We start from the raw sequence: 25,278 nt of genomic DNA on the forward strand, positions 1-25,278 counted from the left end.
TAGCCAATGAATTTGAAAAAAATGCTCAACGTCTAGGATTCAAGATGACGTATTATTTTGCAAAAAATACATTCCGGCGTTATTTGCAAACGAAACGAGTCAAGGGGTACGTTCAGAAGAGATCAGCGCTAACACCCGACGATTAAGCGTTAACATCTACGAGCGAATCCTATAACGTCATCCCCAAAATTCGCTAAATCCTAGTGAGATTGCTAGTAGTTTAAAGTTTATAAAAATGGTACTTAGTTGGAGCTCCCATGCAATAACAATAAAATATTGGAAATAGCCGCTCTAATAAAACATCTTCAAGGAATTTGTCCAGAAGTAATATTTCCGAGAGCCAGGATCTACAAGTTTTTGTTTATATAGTACTTGTTGAAATAAATGAAACTTTTCCCCTGTAAAGAGAACGTCGTGTTTTCGCTAAGCCTTAATACGTCAAAAAGAGCTACCGGGTTAAAAGGAAACACTTTTCGCAATTATCCTCTTTGGCGGAACCACTCTACGGCCTCTCATTGGCTGAAGGTTCAAGGCGAACTGGCGTCAAGCTCGGCCGTAGGCGGCAGCATTGAGTTACCTATGAGATTTCTATGATGTAACCTACAATCACCGTATCTGTCTGTCTGTGTGTGTGTCTGTCCTGCGAACGCGTTCGCATTTTCGGAGCAAATCGTAACCATAATATTGCGTATAAATTATATTAATCTTATATTTAATTAAATATTTATAAATTATATATACGAGTCGTCCACTACCAGATGTCGAATATAGCTATTCTACGGTATCTTCATCAAGGGTGAGTGTTGAAATAAAATGAGCGTTAAAGATGCGGCAAGTATTTCGTAAGCGAGAAAAATACAAATACCCTCTGTAGATATTTCTTTCATTAAAATTTGCTTCGTATTATCAAAAATAGATAGATCTATTTTTGGTATTATACAGGTATTTAAAGGGGCTCCAAAGTTCGGTGGCAAAATGTGTGTAAAGTCAGTAAAGTGCGAAATTTACGGTTGACACTGCCCACCTCTTTCAAGGCCGAGTGAGAGGTTGGGGGGGGGGTGAAAAGCATGCTCAATTTTCTTTTTTTTGCCACCGAACTTTGGAGCCCCTTTAAATGATAAACTTGTTCTGTAAATAGGGTTAAATTCAATTGTGCATGGTTTTAGTACGTCTAACTCGCTGTTGTAACTACTTAATTTATATTATTCTGAATAAATTAAACTCGGTTGTTTCGTCTCAATTATTTTAATTAAAATTAAAATTTTATACCGGGCGGGATTGAACCGGGATTACGTTTTTAGTAAATAACTCTGAATTGCGGAGATATCTGCAAGGGTTATCTTGAGAAATTATTACCACTAGGGACAATATATTTTGGCTTGCCAACTTGTTACTTTTTCTATTGCCGAGCTCCTTCGCGGAGCTGCTCTGATTCACGGCAAATAAATACCTAAATACCAGAGATCCCCCCCCCCCCCGAGCATTCTTACTCTTCTCGAGAGATTACGTCAAAATTTATATAAAGGGAAGAATTCTTATAATTTTGACGCGCCCATTAAACTTATTAATAATACGTACATTCAGAACGGTTCATCGCAGTGGCATTGTATCACAGGTAGAACCATGGCAAAGGTGTTTTTAGCATACTTTCCTTAACTATAAACACCTTTGGTTACCAAATATACCTCAAATTGCCAAGAGTGATAAAATATGCGAAGTAGAATCATTTGTCGATGGTAGAATAGTCCCTAATGAAAACGGATAAAAAGCTAAATCCTAAACGTATTTGAAGAAATTTAAAACTTACTAATAGCTCTATACCAATAGGTTTTCCAGCAAATGTTGATATTTTAACTTCTAAAGGATTTTTGAATAAAATTTAAACTATTTAGTAGTGTCGTTCCCTTATAATATATACGTGTATAGGGCAAGAACATTTGTTAAGGCTCAATTTTCTTTCTTCTCAAAATCATAGGTGTGGCCCTCTTTCAAAGGGTAGCTTTGTATTTTTTTATTTCAACTATGGCTTTGAATAAGAAAATTTTATTTTAACTGGTAAATTGCTCTTGCCAAATTATGCGTGTCTAATTTCTTTGTGAAGTAATAGTAGATAAAAACCAAGTAATTAAACAAGTGAAACAGAATGATGCAAAAATTAAAATTGGGATTAAATTTCTAGATATTCTAAGCTAGAAACTTGACCCCTGATGAATGGCTACTATTAAAATAGATTAAATAATCATTTTAGTACAGAAATTTACACAATATTAAACAATTTCCACACAAAGTAAATTATAGAGCCCTTACACATTAAAATTTGCATTGGACTAGGATAAACAAAATATTTTTAGTATTGGGGTGTATTTTATACTATATTAATTAAAATTATTTATAATATATATCTGTTTCTTACAACATATACATAAATTGTGAATTTTTCACTGAAATCTATACTTTTACACGGCTATAAAATTTAAAAACTCTACAGCTTTGAAATTTTACAAATTTCCCTAATCTTGATAAAAAAAAACAGCCATTTTTTTCGGCTGCCCTAAACAAATTTACATAGTAAAAAAATACTCTTACCTAATGGTTATTAAAATTTTTAGTGAAATGGATAAATTTATAGGAAAATACGTATATGCATGTTTTTAACTAAGAGCACCAATAATACATACCGTATATGTATATATTATTGGTATCAATTAAGTTTATGATAGGTATCATAAACGTATGTCGGTATATGTATATATCATTGGTATCCCTAGCTTCAATATTGTTCTCAATTGTTTTCAAATGTCACCTCTATTGCAATTATAATAATTTCAATTAAAATCACTGGACCTCTCTCAAAAAATTAATTGTTGGTTCACAGGTTTAAATAGCGCTGACTTCTGAAGTAGATAATGTTAATTCTATGTCATAGCATTATCATAACATCATATAAGATAACCAGCAGAGGTCCAACTTTGTGGAAGTTAAAAATACTGTTTAAAAACTTGCAAAATATGGAAGACACGCAGAGTTATAGCCGCAGAATTGTAAGGTGCATTCAAATTCAATTTAGTTTTATTATTTAGATTATTTACAATGTGCCCTGGATGTGATAGTATGTAAAATTGAAACCATGAAACTTGCTGTACTGAATTAGTTTCAACGTGAGAAAATAGCTTTTAAAGCGAAAATGCCTAAAACACCGGCTGTAAGTCCACAAACTAAATTCTTCAGCCTAGGCCAAGGATTCTCTCCAAATGCCAAATCACGCCGTCCCTTTTCATATTCCACTATTCCTATCTGTAATAAAATCATTCATTTCACATTACCATGTCCTATATTTTGAAACACTAAGCTGGAAAACAATATATGAAATTCTACTACTAACTATTCAAAAAATCTTAGTATAAGTGACAAGCCTAGTATCTTGGTGTACCACTAACATATCCACCAGCCACGTAAGGGGTGGAACATGGTCCCTTCAGACAGTTTCAATTTTATTTTCAGTGACTACCACTACTCAAGAATGGCACTGTAGACTAGGTGAAATGATGTTGTTTTTCTTCATTATTTCCCCTCAACAAACTTTAGAAGGAAGACCACATTTCTCCCCTTACTTCGTTTTGCTTCTGGCTGGTAGAAACTTCAAGAATACTACCTTTACATTTTATAATTTATTGAAAAATTCTATTACCCAATGACCGTGCTCCTCTATCCAAGAAATAAGGTGATTTTCGATGTAAAGTGTAAGCCAGTCAGACAGGGGATCAAGTAAATCTATCCACGATCGTTCTCCATATGCTACTGCAAGTTCACCAGAAAAGACAAACAATGCTACGATATGCGACCACTTTACACCTTCTGCAAACAGCTCAGACGCGACGGTATAAAACTCTGCCTCAGACACTTTCTTGTCATGTGTAAATTTTAGTTCACTCAGCATTAGCTCAAAACTATCTAAGAACTGATTTTTAAATTCTCTGCATAGCATCCATAGGGCACTAGTTATATCAGTTCTTGGTGTTCGTGACACAACTAAACAAGTTTCTGGAATAGCTATTCTTGTAGTTAAAAGTCTCTGCCGTAAGAAATCGTTAACTATTTCCTTTGTTGCCATAACACTAGTGTTTTAGTAATTTCTAAACATTTAATTTCCTAGCAATGATAATGAAAAGCATAATTGCTCACACAATACAAATCCTAGATAAAAATTTTGGCCAACTCCCTGACGCGTGACATAAAAATCAACAAACCAAGCTGCCAGCGTAAGAGTCAAATTACACGGAAAAAAAATAATTATTATTATTACTTGGATTTCCTTGTCTGGCAGCTCTGCTTTGGCACGGCGAACGTAGATTATGTACTCCGCATAAGCTGATAATGGCGTACATTGAGTCTCCCATATACTGTGCTCCTGGAACAGACTAAAACTAGCTTGGCGAAGGACAAACTTGAGTTGCAATGCTAGTCAGTAACCCCCCTACTCCAGTACAGTGCTATATTTGTGATTTTTTCAAAGTTAATTTACATGTGTTTTCTATTTTGTTGTTTTAATAGCTCTTTCTATAAAATAATACAGGGTGTTTCCAAAATGGTGGTAGGACCGAGCGTCTACGGGTTCTACAGCTTATTTTAAGTCGAAAATGTTCTATGGCATTTTTCCAATTTAGGCCACCGTTTCGAAGTTACGAAACAATTGATGTATGGACGACCCCTAATTTAACAATACATTTTAATACCTTAACGTAAATTAGCCGTTTCATTTATAAACATCGGCACGCGGCCGAAATTAAAAATCTTTCTCGGCGAACGTAACTTCTTATGAATGAATAAAAAATTCACGTGCTCACAGTGATTTCTAAATCATTTGATTGGGACGCGAACGCGCTATTTTTTTCGTTACCATGGCAATTATCTGATTGATATTAATAGGTTTAATAAAGTTCATTTTCAATTATTTCTTAAAAGATTACAGTTCAACAGGAGCCGCTCTGTTCAAAAAGAGTGTAGTTCAACTACGGCAATAAAAACCTTTAAACCTTTATTAATCTAGAGATCCAATCAAATCTGCTCCCCGAATGTGTCGTGACTGTCGTCTCCTCTAAATTGACGAGAAAACGTTATCATATGACTCGTGGCGCCGTCCATAATTTAAAAAAAAAAATCTTTATGCGGGGAAAACCAAAACGCGTCATATTTAAATGAACCATTTAGAGATAGATGGCACCACGGGTAGAATGATAAAGTTTTCTCGTCATTTGCGAGCAGACGGCTGCAGTATTCTTATTTTTAAAAACTTGTTTCGCGAAATACTGAAATCCGACGTTTTGATTGGACCTCTAGAATAATATTCCCTACTCAATGATGGCGTAGGCCCACGAAATTTTTTAACTTTTTGGGAAGTTCGTCGGTTTAAACTATTTTGTAATTTTTTTTAGAAACTACATTAAATTTTTCACAGAGAAATGCTATTTATATAAATAATCGGATTATCAATTCCAGTGATATTATGGTAAGGGCTTTAATTTGGCTAATGGCTTCTGAATAGAAAATTATGATATTACTGTTAAATTTAGCCCTTTGCTAATTAAACGTGCCGAAACTTAAAACTAATATAAAGCTCCCTCCCCTTATTACTTTACGTTATAATCACTTTCTTTGGTGCTGAATTGCGATAATTTCATAGCTTGACATTATTCCGGACCAAATACAGATAATAGAATCTATTATTTATGTTTCCTTGCTAAACTGAAATTCTAAAAAAAATTGTTTCTTTTATTACAGTGCAATAATACAGTGTATTAATTCAAAGCTCATTTATAGTAGTCGTAGGTATAAAAATCAAAATATTATCTGGAATTTTTTCAAAGTTGACAAGTCCGAGCTAATAGGCACATTAATAAAATCCCATTTAAAGTCCAATATAGTTTATGCTACTGCAATTTAAGTATTAAGTTACGTTGCAGCCTGTAGGTAGTAAATCTAGCAAGCCAAAAAATTTCAAAGTGCACTCACTAAAAAACAAAAGCCTTTTTCTGAAGGAGAAACTGGTGCTCTTCAATATTAAAAGTCACGGTATATTTACATGAAAAACATCACTTTAACCATTATCGAGGTCGTATTCTATGAAATATTGAAATTTTCTTTTTAATAAATGTTGCTATGATACCAAGGCAATAATTTTCTTTGCTTTTATGCTAAACTCAATCATTTTATTGTTTTTTAAATAGGAAAAAGATAGTTTATGTTAAACGAAAGTTGCGTCTCAATATGTCAGGAACCACAGGCACTACCGGTGCGAGTGGCAGGAGAAGGCTCACCAACAAGCTCTATAGTGCTGAAGAACAAGCTTTGGATCAAATTGCAAGAGAGGTACATATTAGCCAATAAAATATTTTGATTTGAAACAAAAATTTTATATATTGAATTATAATCGTTTGATCATAAAAAAAGTCGTTTTGTGAAAGAAATGAGTAATAAGTTTTTATTAATCTAATACAGTTTTATTTACATTGACAACTAACAAGAAAAAACAAAAATAGATAACGTCTAGTTTACAACTATATCAGTCAGTAGCGCCATCTAGTAGATATTAGCTTATGGCGCCATCTAGTATAATATACAGGAAACTAACTTTGTATATCAACATTATACCAAGAATGTATTTATTTATACTCAGGGCGAATGAATATGTCGAGACTATCGACGGACACGTTGAGGCCCTAACCCCGTCATGCTAAGGGGGGGGGGGGGGGAAGGAGGCAGTCTTATTTTTTTGAGTCCTTGCAGCAGCGTTAATCACGGCGAAAAACGTAATTTTTAAGAACCAATGCGATTGCAGTATTATTTGATTTTATTAAAGCGGAGGAGCATACCGGGGGGCCCCATCGGGTGAAATTGAAGAAACGCTAAAAATAATCTCGAAATATTCATTCTCCCTGAGTATAAATAAATACATTCTTGGTTATACTGACCAAATTAATGATAGTACAGATAAACATTTCATAGTATGGTTTTGTCGTAGTAGTTGAAAAGCTTAAAAACTTCATCACTAACTAGAAAACCTCAAATTTGGATTTTCAATCCTACAAATACTTAAGTTACAAATGAGGTAAATTCTGATTATACAATCTCCAAACAGGGTTGAATTATTTTGAAAACCCGTCAAAAGTTTGTTATCTATTGTGAACAATTTTACCTAGTAATATTAAATACTATAGCTGTATGAGAGCTTAAGGTTTTACAATCAAGAGTATTTAAGTTACTAGTTAAAATAATGAAGAAAATTTATAAAATATTTTATCAGAAATAAAATTATTTTAGAAATATAATTACTGTAAACAAGAATGTATTTATTTATATTTAGGAAGAATGATTATGTTGCGACAATCGCTGGGCAGGTTGAAAGCCTTTCCCCCGTTTCGCACCGGGGGAAAGACAAAACGTCACCGGCGTTTGATTTCCATCGCGTTAGGTGACGTAAATTTTAAGCAGCCAATGAAATACCGGGACTATTCGTTTTATTTTAAGCGGAGGAGCGTACTGGGGGGACCAACGGGTGGATTGAGAGAAAGGCTAAAAACCGTCTCGACATAGTCATTCTCAATAGCTATAAATAAATACATTCTTGCTGTAAACCAACCCTCACTTTTGAAACTGTACAGGGTTCGTACAGAACCTGGATATCCTGGAAAACCTGGTTAAGTCAGGGATCTGTAAAATGGATGAAAATGTCAGGGATAAGTCAGGGATTTAAATAATTTTGTAGAAAGTCCGGGATAAGTCAGGGATTTTAGTAAATCAGGGTTGGAATAGATCCAGCCATACCGGATATAGCCACCTGGTTAAAACCGGTTATCGCCACTTGAAAAAAATCCAGATTTTTGTGGCTTTTTTAAAAAAAATTGCAATATGAATATTTTAGTAAATTAATAGTTTTTATTTAGAAATTTAATTAATTTTTGTTTCATATTTAGAAACTGGTTTACTTTTACCAGTTTTTCGGTAGGTTTAAAGTTCCAAAGTTCGCTGCCTCGCTTCTGTCGGTGCGTCATACACAAAAACTAGGGGGAAATTAAAAGAATTCAGTTATTTTATATAGTTATTTCGCTTTATTTGTTTAGTTTCTTATTTACGACAATAACTGCGGACAATTTCTACTTACTTAAGTAAAAGGTACTGTTTATATTTTAGCCGGTTATAACGAAAAAAAACGGATATAGCCACTTAAAACCACTGGTCTGGATTTTTTCAAAAAAAAGCCGGCCTTTTTCCAACCCTGTTTTAGTTAGTCAACCAAACCACACATTAACAAAGAATTTTTGACCTAAACTAATAAAAACAAATTCCAAAAATATAACCAAAAAGGTCAGGAATATTGGCAAAAATCGGTCAGGGATAACCTGGAAAAGCAGAGATTTATCAGAAATTTTCGTACGAACCCTGCTGTAGTAATTAGCTCCAGTGTGCTTTCGATATAAAATGCCAAATAGAAAGCGAGAAATCTTGTCATAGAAAAACATTTTTATACTTATTCACTTAATTAATATTTGTACTATCAAAACATATTTACTTTTCAGACTAAAATCTCACTGAATGGCGTCCAAAATTTTGTGAAAATTCAAAGATTTGGTTCTGAAATTTCATAATTTTTTTCTGGTCGAATAAAAACTTCAATTACTTCGCTTGTTGAGCACTCGGGCATGTTAATGAATTGGAAAAAAATTATAAACAAATTTTCCAAAAATCGATTTAAACAATTTTGGCATCAACTTAGATTGTAATTTTTATGAATCAATTTTTAAATGGACATTTGGGAAGTGGCGTAGCTGGACTAATGTACCAAATGCAGTTAATTTTGGGAACGGTGTTAATTAGCTGAGCCCACCAGCTTTGCTGTAAGTATAGGAAACCCAGTTTATGAGTTAAAAATTTTGAAATTGTTACGTCCTGGCTATACAAGTGGATGCCATTATAGTATTTTATTTCTATTGTTAAATTACCATAGTGAAGGTTGTTAAAAAAAAAAGCATAAATCTATCGGAAGTATTCAGAGTATGTTGGGCTAATACTGAATTTAATGGTACCAATTTTTTACTTTACCAAATTTTTTCAATCTTGCTTTGAATATCTTCCTATGGGTCATATGGACATGAGGATGAGACTTTTTAGGTCTTGCGCCTGGGATTGTACCCATTAATAGGAATAATAATTTGATCAAGTCCGTATTAAAATTCAGCCATTTAGACATAGAGGTGCAAATTTTTTAAGTTAGATTAGGCAACCATAATATTTTACATCGCTATATTCCTACCAAGCAATTTTTGCTCACAATTTTTCTCTTTAGGCGTTCTAAATTCCTCTAATTTTGCACCCGTCAGCTGACCTAAGTGACCTATCTAGCCAAATTGACAGCTGACCAAAGTGACCTATCTAGCCAAATTGACAGCTGACCTTATTGACCTATCTAGCCAAATTGACAGCTGACCTAAGTGACCTATCTAGCCAAATTGACAGCTGACCTAAGTGACCTATCTAGCCAAATTGACAGCTGACCTAAGTGACCTATCTAGCCAAATTGACAGCTGACCTAAGTGACTTATCTAGCCAAATTTACAGCTGACCTAAGTGACCTATCTAGCCAAATTGACAGCTGACCTAAGTGACCTATCTAGCCAAATTGACAGCTGACCTAAGTGACCTATCTAGCCAAATTGACAGCTGACCTAAGTGACCTATCTAGCCAAATTGACAGCTGACCTAAGTGACCTATCTAGCCAAATTGACAGCTGACCTAAGTGACCTATCTAGCCAAATTGACAGCTGACCTAAGTGACCTATCTAGCCAAATTGACAGCTGAACTAAGTGACCTATCTAGCCAAATTGACAGCTGACCTAAGTGACCTATCTAGCCAAATTGACAGCTGACCTAAGTGACCTATCTAGCCAAATTGACAGCTGACCTAAGTGACCTATCTAGCCAAATTGACAGCTGACCTAAGTGACCTATCTAGCCAAATTGACAGCTGACCTAAGTGACCTATCTAGCCAAATTGACAGCTGACCTAAGTGACCTATCTAGCCAAATTGACAGCTGACCTAAGTGTATCTAGCCAAATTGACAGCTGACCTAAGTGACCTATCTAGCCAAATTGACAGCTGACCTAAGTGACCTATCTAGCCAAATTGACAGCTGACCTAAGTGACCTATCTAGCCAAATTGACAGCTGACCTAAGTGACCTATCTAGCCAAATTGACAGCTGACCTAAGTGACTTATCTAGCCAAATTGACAGCTGACCTAAGTGACCTATCTAGCCAAATTGACAGCTGACCTAAGTGACCTATCTAGCCAAATTGACAGCTGACCTAAGTGACCTATCTAGCCAAATTGACAGCTGACCTAAGTGACCTATCTAGCCAAATTGACAGCTGACCTAAGTGACTTATCTAGCCAAATTTACAGCTGACCTAAGTGACCTATCTAGCCAAATTGACAGCTGACCTAAGTGACCTATCTAGCCAAATTGACAGCTGACCTAAGTGACCTATCTAGCCAAATTGACAGCTGACCTAAGTGACCTATCTAGCCAAATTGACAGCTGACCTAAGTGACCTATCTAGCCAAATTGACAGCTGACCTAAGTGACCTATCTAGCCAAATTGACAGCTGACCTAAGTGACCTATCTAGCCAAATTGACAGCTGACCTAAGTGACCTATCTAGCCAAATTGACAGCTGACCTAAGTGACCTATCTAGCCAAATTGACAGCTGACCTAAGTGACCTATCTAGCCAAATTGACAGCTGACCTAAGTGACCTATCTAGCCAAATTGACAGCTGACCTAAGTGACTTATCTAGCCAAATTTACAGCTGACCTAAGTGACCTATCTAGCCAAATTGACAGCTGACCTAAGTGACCTATCTAGCCAAATTGACAGCTGACCTAAGTGACCTATCTAGCCAAATTGACAGCTGACCTAAGTGACCTATCTAGCCAAATTGACAGCTGACCTAAGTGACCTATCTAGCCAAATTGACAGCTGACCTAAGTGACCTATCTAGCCAAATTGACAGCTGACCTAAGTGACCTATCTAGCCAAATTGACAGCTGACCTAAGTGACTTATCTAGCCAAATTTACAGCTGACCTAAGTGACCTATCTAGCCAAATTGACAGCTGACCTAAGTGACCTATCTAGCCAAATTGACAGCTGACCTAAGTGACCTATCTAGCCAAATTGACAGCTGACCTAAGTGACCTATCTAGCCAAATTGACAGCTGACCTAAGTGACCTATCTAGCCAAATTGACAGCTGACCTAAGTGACCTATCTAGCCAAATTGACAGCTGACCTAAGTGACCTATCTAGCCAAATTGACAGCTGACCTAAGTGACCTATCTAGCCAAATTGACAGCTGACCTAAGTGACCTATCTAGCCAAATTGACAGCTGACCTAAGTGACCTATCTAGCCAAATTGACAGCTGACCTAAGTGACCTATCTAGCCAAATTGACAGCTGACATAAGTGGCTTAGGTTTAAAATAATAGCTCTCGTAAGTGACTTGCAGTTGAATAATAGGCAACTTAAAAACTAATGTCCAAGGTTGCAGATTTTTTTTAATAAAAGAAACTGATTTGATATTACGGGAAACTCTGATAGAATAGTTTTTATTTAGATCAAAACCCTCTAGTTACTGATTTAATAAATCTTCAACTTGACAAATCAACTCAAAACCATGTATTTTATCAAATTGGTTTTTAGTATAGTGTAAGATAAATGGATGGATTTTATTTTTCTCGTTAAATAATAATTTAAAATCTGTTCAGAGTACATTTCCAATGTAGACCCTTAAATTTTTGTATAAATATTATTTTAAATTAGTCTCACTTTAGCCGTCGTTCTCAATATTTATTGTGCCTAGTAGATTTGGTTTTTATATTATTCATTACAGTCACTCTGAACACATAAAAATAAAATATGTTTGCGTGTTACTCTACTCAATACAACATGATGCTAAGGCAGCCCTTACCCCATCTGGTGCCAGAAAACGATAAATCACTATTTACTAATCATTCATATTCGGGCATTTTTCTAGTCTTATATCCTGAGGCTTACTTAGAAAACTAATGAAATTCAATTTTTTCGGATCTAATAGTTATTTTTTTGGTATTCGACAGTGTCAGTGGTGTTTCTTCGTATAAGCTGTAGGTTGCTAAAAATCCTTAAAAATAATAATTTCTTATAACATTTTTCCAAAACTGTACATACAATCCAGGCAGCTCAGTGGTCTTATAATAGCTGTTTTCATAAAATCCCCATCAAAGAACTGCCTAGGAGGTGGTTTACTCCCGGAAGGGATATGTAACAGTCTATAGTCTTTGGTTTTTATTGATTTTTCGGGAAACATGTTTGCCAGCTTGGTGACGTACATTCATGCAAGTTGCACTGACACTTTTAGAACTGGAACGTACTGAACTGAACTCACATCAAAGACAGAGGACAATTTTTGTCAGGCGGAAAACCACATAGCCGGATTTTATGAAAACACCTATTTCTATAAAATCCTGTATTTTTAACCTATCCTATATTATCTTTTAATATCTTGAAATGTCTGATGAAATCCTGTAAATTTGTGTTAGTATGTTTCTGAAATATTAATATAGCTAGATAATTCGTTATGGAAAACTATAGCTACGCCCTCTTTCAGTTGCTGACTACCATCTAAAATTAAAAGTTTGCACCTCAATCCCAAACATTGATATATCTGGATATAAAAATTTTATTTAGTAATTTTTTTAAAGCAATATTGGGATTTTATCCTGAAATGTGCTTATAATAATAGAAATTTTAGTCTAATATTATTCTATATAATCAATTTTTGTGTCCTGTATAATCCTATTTTCCTTTAAGGAATTAAAATGTTTTGTATGGGCTCCGTGTAAAATGGAAGCATTTAAATTGTTTTTCTTAAAAAGTCATTGATTTAAATCACAATGTATTTCAATGCAGTGATACAAAAAAATAAAATACATCTGAGCAAACTAATATATTAAATAGTAATTAAATTTAATTAAGATTTCATTTAATTTAAAATTAGCTAACTGATAAAAGTAAAGTATCCATTAGTTATGCAGGAAAAGAGCCATTTATTGTGTAGGGCCTTAAATCATAACCATGTAAATTAAAAATTGATAAATTCAATCAAATCAAAAAATCTATTGATTTGATTTTTATTAAGAATATCAAAAATGCTTTAGTTCATTTTTTATTTTTACGGCATTTGGCACAATTTATAGCTTATGTTTTATAGGTATATTTTGTCTAAATTCAATCGAAAAATCTACAGTAGGAATTCTATTCATTCTTTATGGAAAGGCTGCTGCTGTCAAAACAACCCCAACTTCCAAAAAGAGCCAAAAATAAAACAGGCCCCTAAAGAGGGGGAATTGCTTGTGTAGAAGAGCTGTTCCCTGCTTTCAGGACAACTTACATTGACTAGCGGACATATTCTCTTCACAGTGTATTTATTGCGATATAGAGTATATATAAGCGTATATTCGAGGCCATTTTTAGGTAGTAAGTGTACCCCATTGGTTACAGCCAGTAAAACGTTTATGACTCACTCTAACGATGTCACTCAATTTTTGGGAAGAGCTCCGCTTTTTCACAATTCATACCAGTTGTATTACTGAATTTGAGTAGGCAAGATACTGATTTCGTGAAACTAAATGTTAATTTAAATAAATTTCTAAGTACCTTTAGCACTTTGATAAAATGAATATTTATAGTCATTTATTTCTGTGTTAATTACTGTCATCCAAATAAAATGATAGTTTTGGAAGAACAGTTTTTTGGACACAAAAGCTCATATGGAGCTCATTCCAATCAGGCATTTCCAGTTCTTCTTTACATCCGTAATTATAGAGTAGGATACCTTTTTATTTTTGTTTATTCTGGGTGTTGTATATTGTTATTGACAAAACCAGTTTTTTTTTTCCCAAATAGTAACTTATTAAAAAACATAAAAGCTATTTAAAATTAAAGAGTGAAAAACATGTTGACAATTCTTAAAAGTTGTCACTTGATATTTCTTCGTTGTAAGGAGGTTCTATTTTATTAGATTCTTAGAGACACTCCTTTATGTTTAACTTAACGCAATCCTTGGTTCCATAAAACTGGGATTAATTCAGTGTTGCTAAATGCCTTCTAAACATAGAACATTTTGATGTCAAGCGAAATTTTGTTGGGAGTTTGATCTTAATCAATTGTCCCTTGAAGAATGAACCATTAACAAATTTCTGTGTCATATGATCTTAGTAATGGCATTTGTTTGCTAATTTCAATTTTGTAGTCACTTCTTTCCTAACTTTCTCATTTTTAAAATGTTTAATTACCTTTTTAATAAATTATTTTTATATTTAATCTAATTTTTAATTATTTGATAAGTGAAATTACAATTTTCAACACTTTAGGCTGTTTTAAAATTTGACTTTTGTATTATTTGGCCTTGATATATTCGGGCTCTTCTCTATAAACCTAACTGTATTTGAGATTATGCATCGAAGAAAATTTGTTTAATGTCAAAATAATGACGCTATTCAAATTTACAACCAGTTTTCATAGTCTTTGATAAAATTGATAATTAATTTTGGGCTTGGTCTACAATTTAGTTTTTAGGATCTGATTGAATTTTCCCATACCCAGTATCTAAGGAATAGATATGTTGTTCCTGCTTTATTGCCATAATTAATTTGTTAATAGAAAAAATAATTATATTAACGTAATTATTCTATTTCAAACCATGTTGTGATTAAAATTGAGCTAAGCACAGGCATTTGCAAGCTGTACTGGCCTTATCATTACTGCTTATATTCAGTATTGATCCAGAGATTGTTTTGAGTAACCATGCTTCACACAAAAGGTTCTGTGAGCTTCCACCCACTAAAAACTGCGCCTGTTAATTATTTGTCATTTTGATTGCCTATATTTATCTATTCGAGATAACGCTTATTGTGATAAGGGTTTTAACTGTGGGATTATATAAAAATACATGGTAAGTTGGTGTCGCTGTATACTATTACATTTAAGAAAGTTTTAAGGAGGCTTACTTCCTTTTCTTTTCTTTAGCTGTTGTATAATCAGTACCTCAATATGACAGGCTAAGATTAACATGCTCTACATCATAAGTGTTTTACTTGTTTTATGTAGCTTCTTGTATTGTATTTTTTCACCCAAAGTTAATGTGTGGTCCATTTTCAATGTTGACGATTCATTTCTAGACATTTTCTTAAATGCAGTAGGTTTTCATTTGCTAAAATTTAAAGCGAAATTTTATTCTGTATATAATGCGGAAACTTTTGTTGTAGCTGTTGTACAATTTTCCTTTTCAATAGGCTGAAGCCAGATTGGCTGCTAGGCGTCAGGCACGAGCTGAAGCTAGAGAAATTCGTATGAGAGAGCTTGAGAAACAACAGAAAGAGGTACATTCATTCCTTTTTCCACACTTCAATTTGACAAATATTTACAGAAATTTTACATTTCTTGTTTTTAAAATGTTTAGAATTTTATTTTAAATATCCAGGCAGAGTTAATTTTTTTTGATAATAAAATTAATAAAATTAATTAAGCAAGATGTGAATTGTGAAAGATCCAAAAATTAACCAGATAAAAAAGGTGTAAATACACAATAGAATGTAATTAATTAGTATTCCAACTTTTTCAGAGATTTATTTTATTTAGTTCATTATGAACACAATAATAAAAATATTATTAAAAATATTAAAGAAATGTAACAAGAATATTCTTAATTTAAATAAAAATGCTTTCTAATGTTGTAAGTTATAAAGGTAATTTTGTTGAAGATTTTGAATTACAGAAAATTTTAGATATTTTGGAAATCCTGTAATGTTGTTTCAAATGTGTTAATAAATATATTAATATTATTCTCCATAGAATGATGAGCACAGTGACAGACATTTCGAGCTTCTCAGTGATCCTTTTCGAGCTTTAAAATCTAATGGAAGAGAGAATTCATCGAGCCCTCAAAGAATATTAGGAGGAAGTAATGCCTACACTGCTTCTCCATCGTTTCCAGCCTCAAGTAGAAGGAGCAGTTCAGATGATTCAGCAGTTGTCACGGCTACGTCTACTAATAATGTTGGGTCCAGCCACGTTATTCATCATGGACCGTCATCCCTTTCCTCTGACAGGGAAGGTTCGGTAGAAATAAGCCACAGAGAATTAAGGTAATTTTAAGAAATTTGGTTTTTAAGAAATTTTGATATTTTTTAATTAATAAACCTTTCCTGTATTAGAACGTAGTAGTATTGCTCAGGCTGATGTATAAATATAATTTTGGAATTGATATCAATGATTATTGGCATTTCTACAGGAATATATAGGCATATGCAATGATACTGAGTGATACATATTCTTTGATATTAGAAATTGCTAGAACAAACCAATATTCTAATACAGCAGAATCTACCTGACATATACTTACATCTCTATCACAATTTTTTCCATACTATTTATAATAATCTTGGTAATGAAATTGAACTACAATATGGCTGTAACTAGTATTCATTCCGCATGAGGATAGGATGTAAAGTTTCTAATGTTTTTTTACTTTAAAATATAGTCAGCTGATCTACTTGTCAGCGTTCCCTTACCAAAAAATAAGTTGGATTTCAGTTTGTATTTAGTTTGTATACACATTAATAGTTGATATTGAGTTGGTATTAAGTAGGCTCAAGTTGTCAGCATATTTCAAGTTACTATTAAAGGGGTAATAAGTTGTTATTCAGTTGGTAGGAAAATACTGCTTTTGCTAAGTTTATAATTAGTTGGTTTTTAGTAGTCAGGAAATTAGATAACCCTTACCAAAAAATAAGTTGGCTAAAAACCACTTAGGACAACTTGTTTTTCAACTTGGTTTTCAGTTTGTATTTGGGACAAATGCCTACTTAAAAATAACTTAAATCCTCTTTATTATTCAACTTATTTCCAACTAAACCAGAATCAACATTTACACTTAACTACTTAAAAGCAACTTAAATCCTACTAGGGAAACATCTAAAAACCAACTTAAAAATATTATGTAATTTCCTGACTACTAAAAACCAACTAATTATAAACTTAGCAAAAGAAATATTTTCCTACCAGCTGAATAACAACTTATTACCCCTTTAATAGTAACTTGAAATATGCTGACAACTTGAGCCTACTTAATACCAACTCAATATCAACTAATAATGTGTATACAAACTAAATACAAACTAAAATCCAACTTATTTTTTGGTAAGGGAATATTTTTAAGTTGGTTTTTAGATGTTTCCCTAGTAGGATTTAAGTTGCTTTTAAGTAGTTAAGTGTAAATGTTGATTCTGGTTTAGTTGGAAATAAGTTGATTAATAAAGAGGATTTAAGTTATTTTTAAGTAGGCATTTGTCCCAAATACAAACTGAAAACCAAGTTGAAAAACAAGTTGTCCTTAGTGGTTTTTAGCCAACTTATTTTTTGGTAAGAGATTTGTCCCAAATACAAACTGAAAACCAAGTTGAAATACAAGTTGTCGTAAGTGGTTTTTAGCCAACTTATTTTTTGGTATGGGTTGGCTCGAGGGGCATAAAGGGCTTGCCACCACCCTCCTACACATGTAATCCGGCCACCTGCCCTTACAAAAAAATAAGCTGGTGTATAATAGTTTAGATAAATCTTGCCCCATCTTATTTTTACCACCTTATAACCTAGTTTTAACCTGGCATTTGTCACATGCCACTGGTCAATACCACCTTATATCTAGGTTATGTAATTGCTTCTGTTCGCTTATACCAGGTTAACACTATTTAAAAACCAGGTAATACCATCTTGAAAACTAGGTTATTACTATTTAAAAACCAGGTTAATACCATCTTGAAAACTAGTTTATTACAAGTAAAACCGTGTTGATATATTATACCATCTAAATACCAGGCAAAAACTATGTAAAAATATTTTGACACTTTCAAACCAAGTAAAATCCATTTAAAAACCACCCTTACCAAAAATTAAGTGGTCTAGGAACTTGGTTTTAAGTTTGTATTTGGGACAAATACCAACTAAATACTAACTAAAACCATACATAAAAAACACTTATTACCAATTAAAACCATACTGCCAACTTAATATCCACTTATTACCCCTTTAACTAGTTTATTGAAAAATGCTAACAACTTAATACCAACTAAAATGTGTATACCAACTAAATACAAACTAAAAGCCAACTTATTTTTTGGTAAGGGCAGGTACTAAAATATCAAATAAAATTGACTTCTTAAAAATTAAACCATGCAAATACCAGGTAAAAAAATTCAGAGTAAATCGTAATTAGGTTAAAACTATGTAAATACTGGGTACAGAATTGGCAAAAATAATCTACTAGGAAATTACCGTTTAAAAATTAATAACCACCATATTTGATTGAGATCAGCTCTTTACTAACCTAAAACCACTTTATTTTTTGTTAAGGGTGAATTAAATTAATGGATTTTAAAGTCGCTTGATGACTTAGGCCTAAGGTGGTGCCTTGGGTATTAGCCTAGCTAATTATTATTATTATTATGTATCATCCTTAATAATAAAAAATTCAATTTAAAAACCATATTACAGTAATTATCGATGAAATTAAGTGAGTTTAGAAGGAGCCTGTGCAAGATTTTTAAAGTGCGCCAAAAGTATCATGTAATCTTGGCAGCACATGTAATGTATCAATTAAGTGATAATGGTGTGTAAACAATGTACTCAGTTTTTAAGTGTAGATAAGCAATATTTTCTACTACAACGTGAAATTTATACAGAATAAGAAAGTTCTTTCAATGGAGCTAATGCAAATAGTAATACTGAATAAAAATAACTAGTGTTAGTGCAAAGATGGGTTACAATTTAAGAAATGGTCCTAGCTGTTTGTTCCATAATTATAATTTCAGCCTGTGCTGTGTCCATTATCTTCGTTTTTCTATTAAAAAATTAAATTGTTAATGTAAAAGTTTTTTGAAAATAAATAATTGGCTCCTGAAATTGTGAAACATTTTTCTTAATTAAATGTGACATTGGTAGCTAAAAATAAGTGCTCAATAAGATAGGGGTACAAAAATTGGTTCCTCATTTTTACTTTTCGATCTGATTAAATTGAAAAATTGTTGGAACCGTGCTTGAACCTAATTTTGAGCGTCAGATAACCCTTACCAAAAATTAAGTGGTCTAGGAACTTGGTTTTAAGTTTGTATTTGGGACAAATACCAACTAAAACCATACATATAAACAACTTATTACCAACTAAAACCATACTGCCAACTTAATATCCACTTATTACCCCTTTAACTAGTTGATTGAAAAATGCTGACAACTTAAAACCAACTTAATACCAACTAAAATGTGTATACCAACTAAATACAAACTAAAAGTCAACTTATTTTTTGGTATGGGAATGGTAACCTAATGATGCCTAAAATGAATTGATTTCCACCTAATTCGAAAAGCAAGTTACAAGCAAGCAAATATTTTGCCAGCGTAATTTTTTATGCTTGCTTCTGGCTAACCATTGTTTCCAGTGTTTTCTTTCACAAAGGAAATTTTAAATTTAATGTTACTGAAACCGGAAGAGTTACTACACATGACTCAACGGTAATCTGTATTAAAATAAAATTTAAACAAATGTACCTTGATAAATTGTAAATGGAACCCTAAACCTTACGTCTTATATATCACCACCATTAAGGCATTGTTGAATAAAGCCAAGAGAGGTGGTGGCTTTTGAATATTCTAGTAGCAGCACCCTTACCATAAATCAGAAGTCAGCTAGTACCAATTTATAAAAAGTTAAAAATAACAGTCTAGGTTGTACCAGCTAGGTTTATACTATTAAAAAAACATCTTATTTTAAGAAATCCAGGTGAAATCAACACTAAAACCATTTTATTTTTTGGTAAGGGCATGCGCACTATTGATGAAAATGTTAAAAAGATTAAATTCCATTAAAAGGCAATAATATTTAATGATTCAAATTAAACTTTACAAATATATCAGACTATTTGTTAATTTTTGTAACGTTTAAATAGTCATCATATGTGGTGGTTTGCTAAGGTATTATAATACCTCTATTTGTTTAATAGGTATCAACTTACGGATTTGGAGGAAAAATTTCGTCGAGCTATGGTCAGTAATGCTCAGCTTGACAATGAGAAATCAGCTCTAGTCCATTCGGTCGATACGTTGAAAGAAGATCTGGAGGAATTGGACGAACAACTTCTTCTGAGCCAAAGAGAATACAGGGAGAAAAATAGGGCTAATGATCAATGCAAAAGGGACTTGAAGAAAATTACTGAAGAACGAGATCTTTTATCGGAATTGCTTAAGCAAAGAGATGAACTTATAGAGGTATGTCATTCAAGATCAATTTCATATGAATCCATAGTCGGAGAGTGCAGTTAGCTATCCACTATTTTGAAACCAATTTTTATTGCCCACCCTTATTTACACAGCTTTAATGGAACTAAACCCCCTTCCCTTACCAAAAAATAAGTTGGCTAAAAACCACTTAGGACAACTTGCATATCAACTTGGTTTTCAGTTTGTATTTGGGACAAATGCCTACTTAAAAATAACTTAAATCCTCTTTATTAATCAACTTATTTCCAACTAAACCAGAATCAACATTTCCCTTTAACTACTTAAAAGCAACTTAAATCCTACTAGGGAAACATCTAAAAACCAACTTAAAAATATTATCTAATTTCCTGACTACTAAAAACCAACTAATTATAAACTTAGCAAAAGCAGTATTTTCCTACCAACTGAATAACAACTTATTACCCCTTTAATAGTAACTTGAAATATACTGACAACTTGAGCCTACTTAATACCAACTCAATATCAACTAATAATGTGTATACATAAACTAAATACAAACTGAAATCCAACTTATTTTTTGGTAAGGGTTACCTTTCCAAGGAATGAAAATGTTTCTGAATACTTGTTTATCTTTTACTGAATGTTATTTATTCAGAGTAGTAGAGCCTTAACTATTGGCTAATAAAAGATAGCTATGGATGGTTTCAAAGTTCCTGAAGTAATAAATGGATTTATTCTCTACTGTGATGTCCTCCTAGTTAAAACTGGGGAAGTTATTATAATAGGAATTTGGTTAGGGAAACTTCACTAACTAACTGATCCCACCCAGTCGTGGTGATTAGTATGCTACAAAAGAAAATGTGGTATCATCCTTAGATTAATTCCTGTACTACTAATAGGTTTCAGCTAACAAAAATTAATTGCTGCATATAGGGATATTTCTACAAAACAGAAGTTCTAATTGTAATTCTGTAGACAGGATCGAGTTATCGTGTAAACAATGATTGCGACGTTTTTCTAGATAAAGTTTAAATCTGAAACGAGTACATCTGGAATTATCCGTTTAATGTTAGTATTTGTGTGATTGAAAAGTATTTTTGGACATGCACTAAATACCAGATTGAATAGAATTAAAAAATTGATAAATACTCATTTTTGCACTTCAAATAATAGAATATTTGAAAGTGAGGTAGAATTAAATTATTTAAAATTTTCAAATTCTTGCCAAAGTATTTTTTCTTAAAAAAATTGATCAATTGGCTAATGTCCATCTTCATTGGGGCTGTAGTAATTCAAGACTATTAAAAGGGAATGCAATCCTGGTTGTCCAACAATTTGCAAAGTAATTAGTGTTTTTCAAATTTGTTTCTCTTTAGTGATGCACTGTTTGGCTACGCTATCGCCATTTTTATGAGAAGATAGGGTACCTCGATGTTGAAAATTTTTTATTTAAAATAAAGTTTGAATCAGACAATTCATGCATTTTTCCCTTTTTGCCAAAATTGAAGAAAATTATTCAAAGTTTTAAATATTTGAACTGGTATTTGACATGCCATAAAAACAATTTCATGTATCATTTTAACTCTAAAAAAAATTGTAAAGTATTCGAATTAGGTAACTATAGAAAATTATATGATCTCCAACAAAGCATTGGAAAATATTACAATTTAAAAGAAAACTCATTGACGTCATCACATGAAATATTCTAATTGTGTACAAAATCTGGTTATAAGGTCTACAAATTGCCAAATCCACATTTTTTTGTAAAATCTACTTAAGATATAAACCGCTAGAAAAAACACACTTTTTATTTTGTTAAAATATACTGGTTACTGTTTGCACACTCTCAATTTTTGCATTTTTATTTCATTTTATTTTAGGAGCATGGTTTGTGTATAGTAGGGGTAGAGTTAATGAATGGTGATAAAGATGAAAGTGAAGTGAGAAAAAGTAGGAGCCAAAGACGAGATAGTGATGAAGATGAGGAAATATCCAAAAAACCACCATCCCTATCCAAAGCTGCATTAGTCTCTATTGAAGCTGCCAATCTACTGCAGCAAGCTGGTGAAGGATCACTTGGTTAGTCTTTCATCTTTATGCTACAACTGGAATCCGTAATTTTACTATAAAATTACAGATTTGTTTCTATGTAAATAGAAAGTAAACATTCTGGTGCGCATTATCAATAATCACTGAATTGCCATCTTTATTTTTTATAATATTATTTATTATTTTGTTAGATACATGTACTAAATTTCTTCTGGAAATATACTAAATTTAATTTACATACTATTTTCGTTATAGATGGAAGATTAAAAAAGTTTGCTGAGGAAAAACAAGATTTGCTTGATGAAGTATAAATATGGCGTAGTTTTAAGAACTTTTTACGGTTAAATTTATAAATATATTTTGATAGATCTACAGGTTGCGATTGGATTTAGAAGAAGAAAGGCAAAAGTCATCCAAACTGGTAGATACAGGAAACGGGTTAAATCTTGATGGTGAATCACTATCAAGCAGTATTGTAACAGGAACGATATCGTTGCTTAATAGCACCAGTGGCCCAGAGTTTGCCCAAGAAATCCAAAGTAAGTACTGAATTAAATATTTTGGAAAATTAAATTGTTATTAATTTGTTTATAAAATTCAATTAAACTGGGCTATTAAATATTTTTAGGAGAAGCGAGTAAACAGGCCAGTGACTACAAATTTAAATTAAAGAAAAGCGAACAGGAGGTGGCCACACTGCAGGCCAGCGTGAGTTTTCATTTCTATAGTTAAATAATGTTTGCTATTTTAATGAAGCTCAAAGTAATTTGTTAACTTAAGTATAGGTGTAATATTCAATTACGAAATGAAAGACATTCACGATACATTTAATGGTGACAATAATTAAGTAACATAATAACCATGAATGACTCTTCCTATTGATTTAATGGTAATTTTCTTTGCCAAACCTCATTTCAACACTAACACTTCAACCAGCTCCGACTTGGACCTACAACTGATATATCATCCTTGTAGTAGTATATTCAGGGATAGGCATTTTTTGGAAATTCAATCTCAGCTCACAAGCCACTTGTTCTAACTTGACAAATTTGTTTATCACGCTTTTCACAAGAGCATTTCAGATAATGTCTCTCTAATATATCTGCTCATATCAAATGTTACCAATAGCTCAAAACTTCTCTTCATTCAGTTTTGTTATGAAAATGACTGCTCTCATCCTCTCATTTTCTAATCGAATACTGCTAAAGCTCTCTCGCACTCAGCTCAAAGAAAATATAATAAATTTCCCTCGCATCATCCAACAGGGCAACAAACCTAGTTCAAAGTCGAGGAATTGGTAGACCTTCATGTAACTTGAGAAATCCTAAAGTGACTTTTTCAATGGGCAACAAAAAATGAAAATTGGTAAATGCCAAAAATAGATAAAAATTGACGAACAAAATAAAAGTTATCAACTTTTTATCAATTTGAACAAAATGGGTGAAAATGAACCAAAATGGCTAAAATTGAAAAAATTTTAGAATTTATAGAAGTACAAACATTGAAATTGTTTGAAATAAATTAGTTTTTAAAAATTTCAAAATAATAAATTTTTTTTTGTCAAAAGTAGTAAATTTGATCAAAAACGATTATAAGTGATAGGAATTGATTGATATAGATTATTTGTGAAATAATCTATAACAAAAGTGACTAAATTTAAAAAAAAATCTCAAAATGGCTTAAATATATATATTTTTTCAAATTGGTAAAATTTAATAAATTTGTACCTATTTCATCAAAAGCAGCAGTTTCGATCAAAATTGAAAGGAATTAATTGAGATTTATTAGTTGTGTAAAATTGGATTAATATATTCATAAATTGTTATTTGAAAAAATTGATTTATTTTGATCAATTTGGTCAAACTTGACCAAAATTGAAAAAAAATCAATCAAAATTAGATACTTCGAGATTTTTGGTACAATTTAGTAATTTTTTAAATTTAACATTTTGCCCATTTTGATCTATTAATTTGAATGATCGTTGTTGACCAAATTGACCAAAACATTTTTTTTTCAAATACCAATTTATCTAAATATTCCGATATTTCACAAACTTACTGCTTTTTATAAAAATTTATAAAATTTAATAAATAATTTTTTCAAAATTTAAAAAATTATTTCAAACACTTTAAAATTTTCTATCACACTTTTCCAATTTAACCATTTTGGTTCATTTTCACCCATTTTGTTCAATTTGATCGAAAGTTGATCTATTTTTGGCATTTTGAAATTTGTTAAAATTTTTCCCAGGAATTGTTCAGAATCCCATGTTATTTTATGTTGTCAAAAACATTTTTGTTGCCATGGCAAAACGGTTGCCCCTTGAATAAATTTCCTTTAGGATTTTTCAAGTTACATGAACAAAATTGGTGGGTTACACTTCGGGATGTCTCTTTGTGAGTTCTTAAATTGTTTTTCTCTCTATTCTGGACTGTGCCTTAGTTAAAAAAGTGATAAAGCAAATTAACTGTTACTATACTTGGATTAGGTGGCTCGACTAGAAGGCCAAGTGGCGCGATATAAGACTGCAGCGGAAGAGGGAGAAAAAATCGAAGATGAACTCAAAGCTGAAAAGCGAAAACTTCTTAGAGAGGTAAGTTTCCTTATAATTTAATTTTTTTACAAGACACTAACATTTTCATTTTCAGTATCGAGAAGCTCAGGCGAGGATTGAAGAGCTGGAAACTTCAAATGCTCACCTCCAGAAACGAATTGACAAGCTCAAATCAGCGAGAAATGCGTTACTCAAAACGTGAAAGTTTTTATTAAAAGCAAAAATTATAAATAACTAGTGAATGATAATTTTAACAAATAAATCCTCAAAGAAACAGCTTTACCAGAG

At 32.4% G+C, this 25,278-nt stretch overlaps 2 protein-coding genes across 3 annotated transcripts; one reads left to right on the forward strand and one right to left on the reverse strand.

Moving 5' to 3' along the window:
• Positions 1 to 3,039: 3,039 nt before the first annotated feature.
• LOC149925448 (apoptosis regulator R1-like) lies at positions 3,040 to 4,378 on the reverse strand. The gene is made up of 2 exons (XM_090160293.1): positions 3,689 to 4,378; positions 3,040 to 3,294 (listed from the first exon to the last, which is right to left on the reverse strand). The coding sequence occupies exons 1-2, from the start codon at positions 4,109 to 4,111 to the stop codon at positions 3,154 to 3,156; spliced, it is 564 nt and encodes a 187-aa protein (XP_090016419.1). The 5' UTR covers positions 4,112 to 4,378; the 3' UTR covers positions 3,040 to 3,153.
• A 980-nt stretch (positions 4,379 to 5,358) lies between these two features.
• Positions 5,359 to 25,268, forward strand: LOC149925449 (leucine-rich repeat flightless-interacting protein 2). Of its 2 annotated transcripts, XM_090160476.1 has the most exons (11): positions 5,359 to 5,506; positions 6,225 to 6,366; positions 15,392 to 15,478; positions 15,951 to 16,243; positions 20,150 to 20,414; positions 22,268 to 22,466; positions 22,692 to 22,741; positions 22,804 to 22,975; positions 23,065 to 23,144; positions 24,925 to 25,029; positions 25,085 to 25,268. In XM_090160476.1, the coding sequence occupies exons 2-11, from the start codon at positions 6,265 to 6,267 to the stop codon at positions 25,190 to 25,192; spliced, it is 1,461 nt and encodes a 486-aa protein (XP_090016602.1). In that variant the 5' UTR covers positions 5,359 to 5,506; positions 6,225 to 6,264; the 3' UTR covers positions 25,193 to 25,268. The 2 variants fall into 2 exon arrangements, with proteins under 2 accessions (XP_090016602.1, XP_090016601.1); XM_090160475.1 differs by lacking the exons at positions 5,359 to 5,506; positions 6,225 to 6,366 and adding an exon at positions 15,154 to 15,294.
• The last annotated feature ends 10 nt before the right edge of the window (positions 25,269 to 25,278 follow it).

The sequence above is a fragment of the Leiobunum rupestre genome, chromosome 10 (assembly GCF_980474605.1).
Source record: "Leiobunum rupestre chromosome 10, qqLeiRupe1.1.hap1, whole genome shotgun sequence".
NCBI lineage: Eukaryota > Metazoa > Arthropoda > Arachnida > Opiliones > Sclerosomatidae > Leiobunum > Leiobunum rupestre.

Excerpts from the sequence above, each read along its gene's own strand:
- LOC149925448 (XM_090160293.1), bottom strand. The coding sequence starts at position 4,111 with ATGGCAACAAAGGAAATAGTTAACGATTTCTTACGGCAGAGACTTTTA. Across the intron at positions 3,295-3,688 it reads TAGAGGAGCACGGTCATTGG|ATAGGAATAGTGGAATATGA; the intron begins GTAATAGAATTT and ends ATTTTATTACAG.
- LOC149925449 (XM_090160475.1), top strand. The coding sequence starts at position 15,169 with ATGCTCTACATCATAAGTGTTTTACTTGTTTTATGTAGCTTCTTGTAT. Across the intron at positions 15,479-15,950 it reads TTGAGAAACAACAGAAAGAG|AATGATGAGCACAGTGACAG; the intron begins GTACATTCATTC and ends TATTCTCCATAG. Across the intron at positions 16,244-20,149 it reads ATAAGCCACAGAGAATTAAG|GTATCAACTTACGGATTTGG; the intron begins GTAATTTTAAGA and ends TTTGTTTAATAG.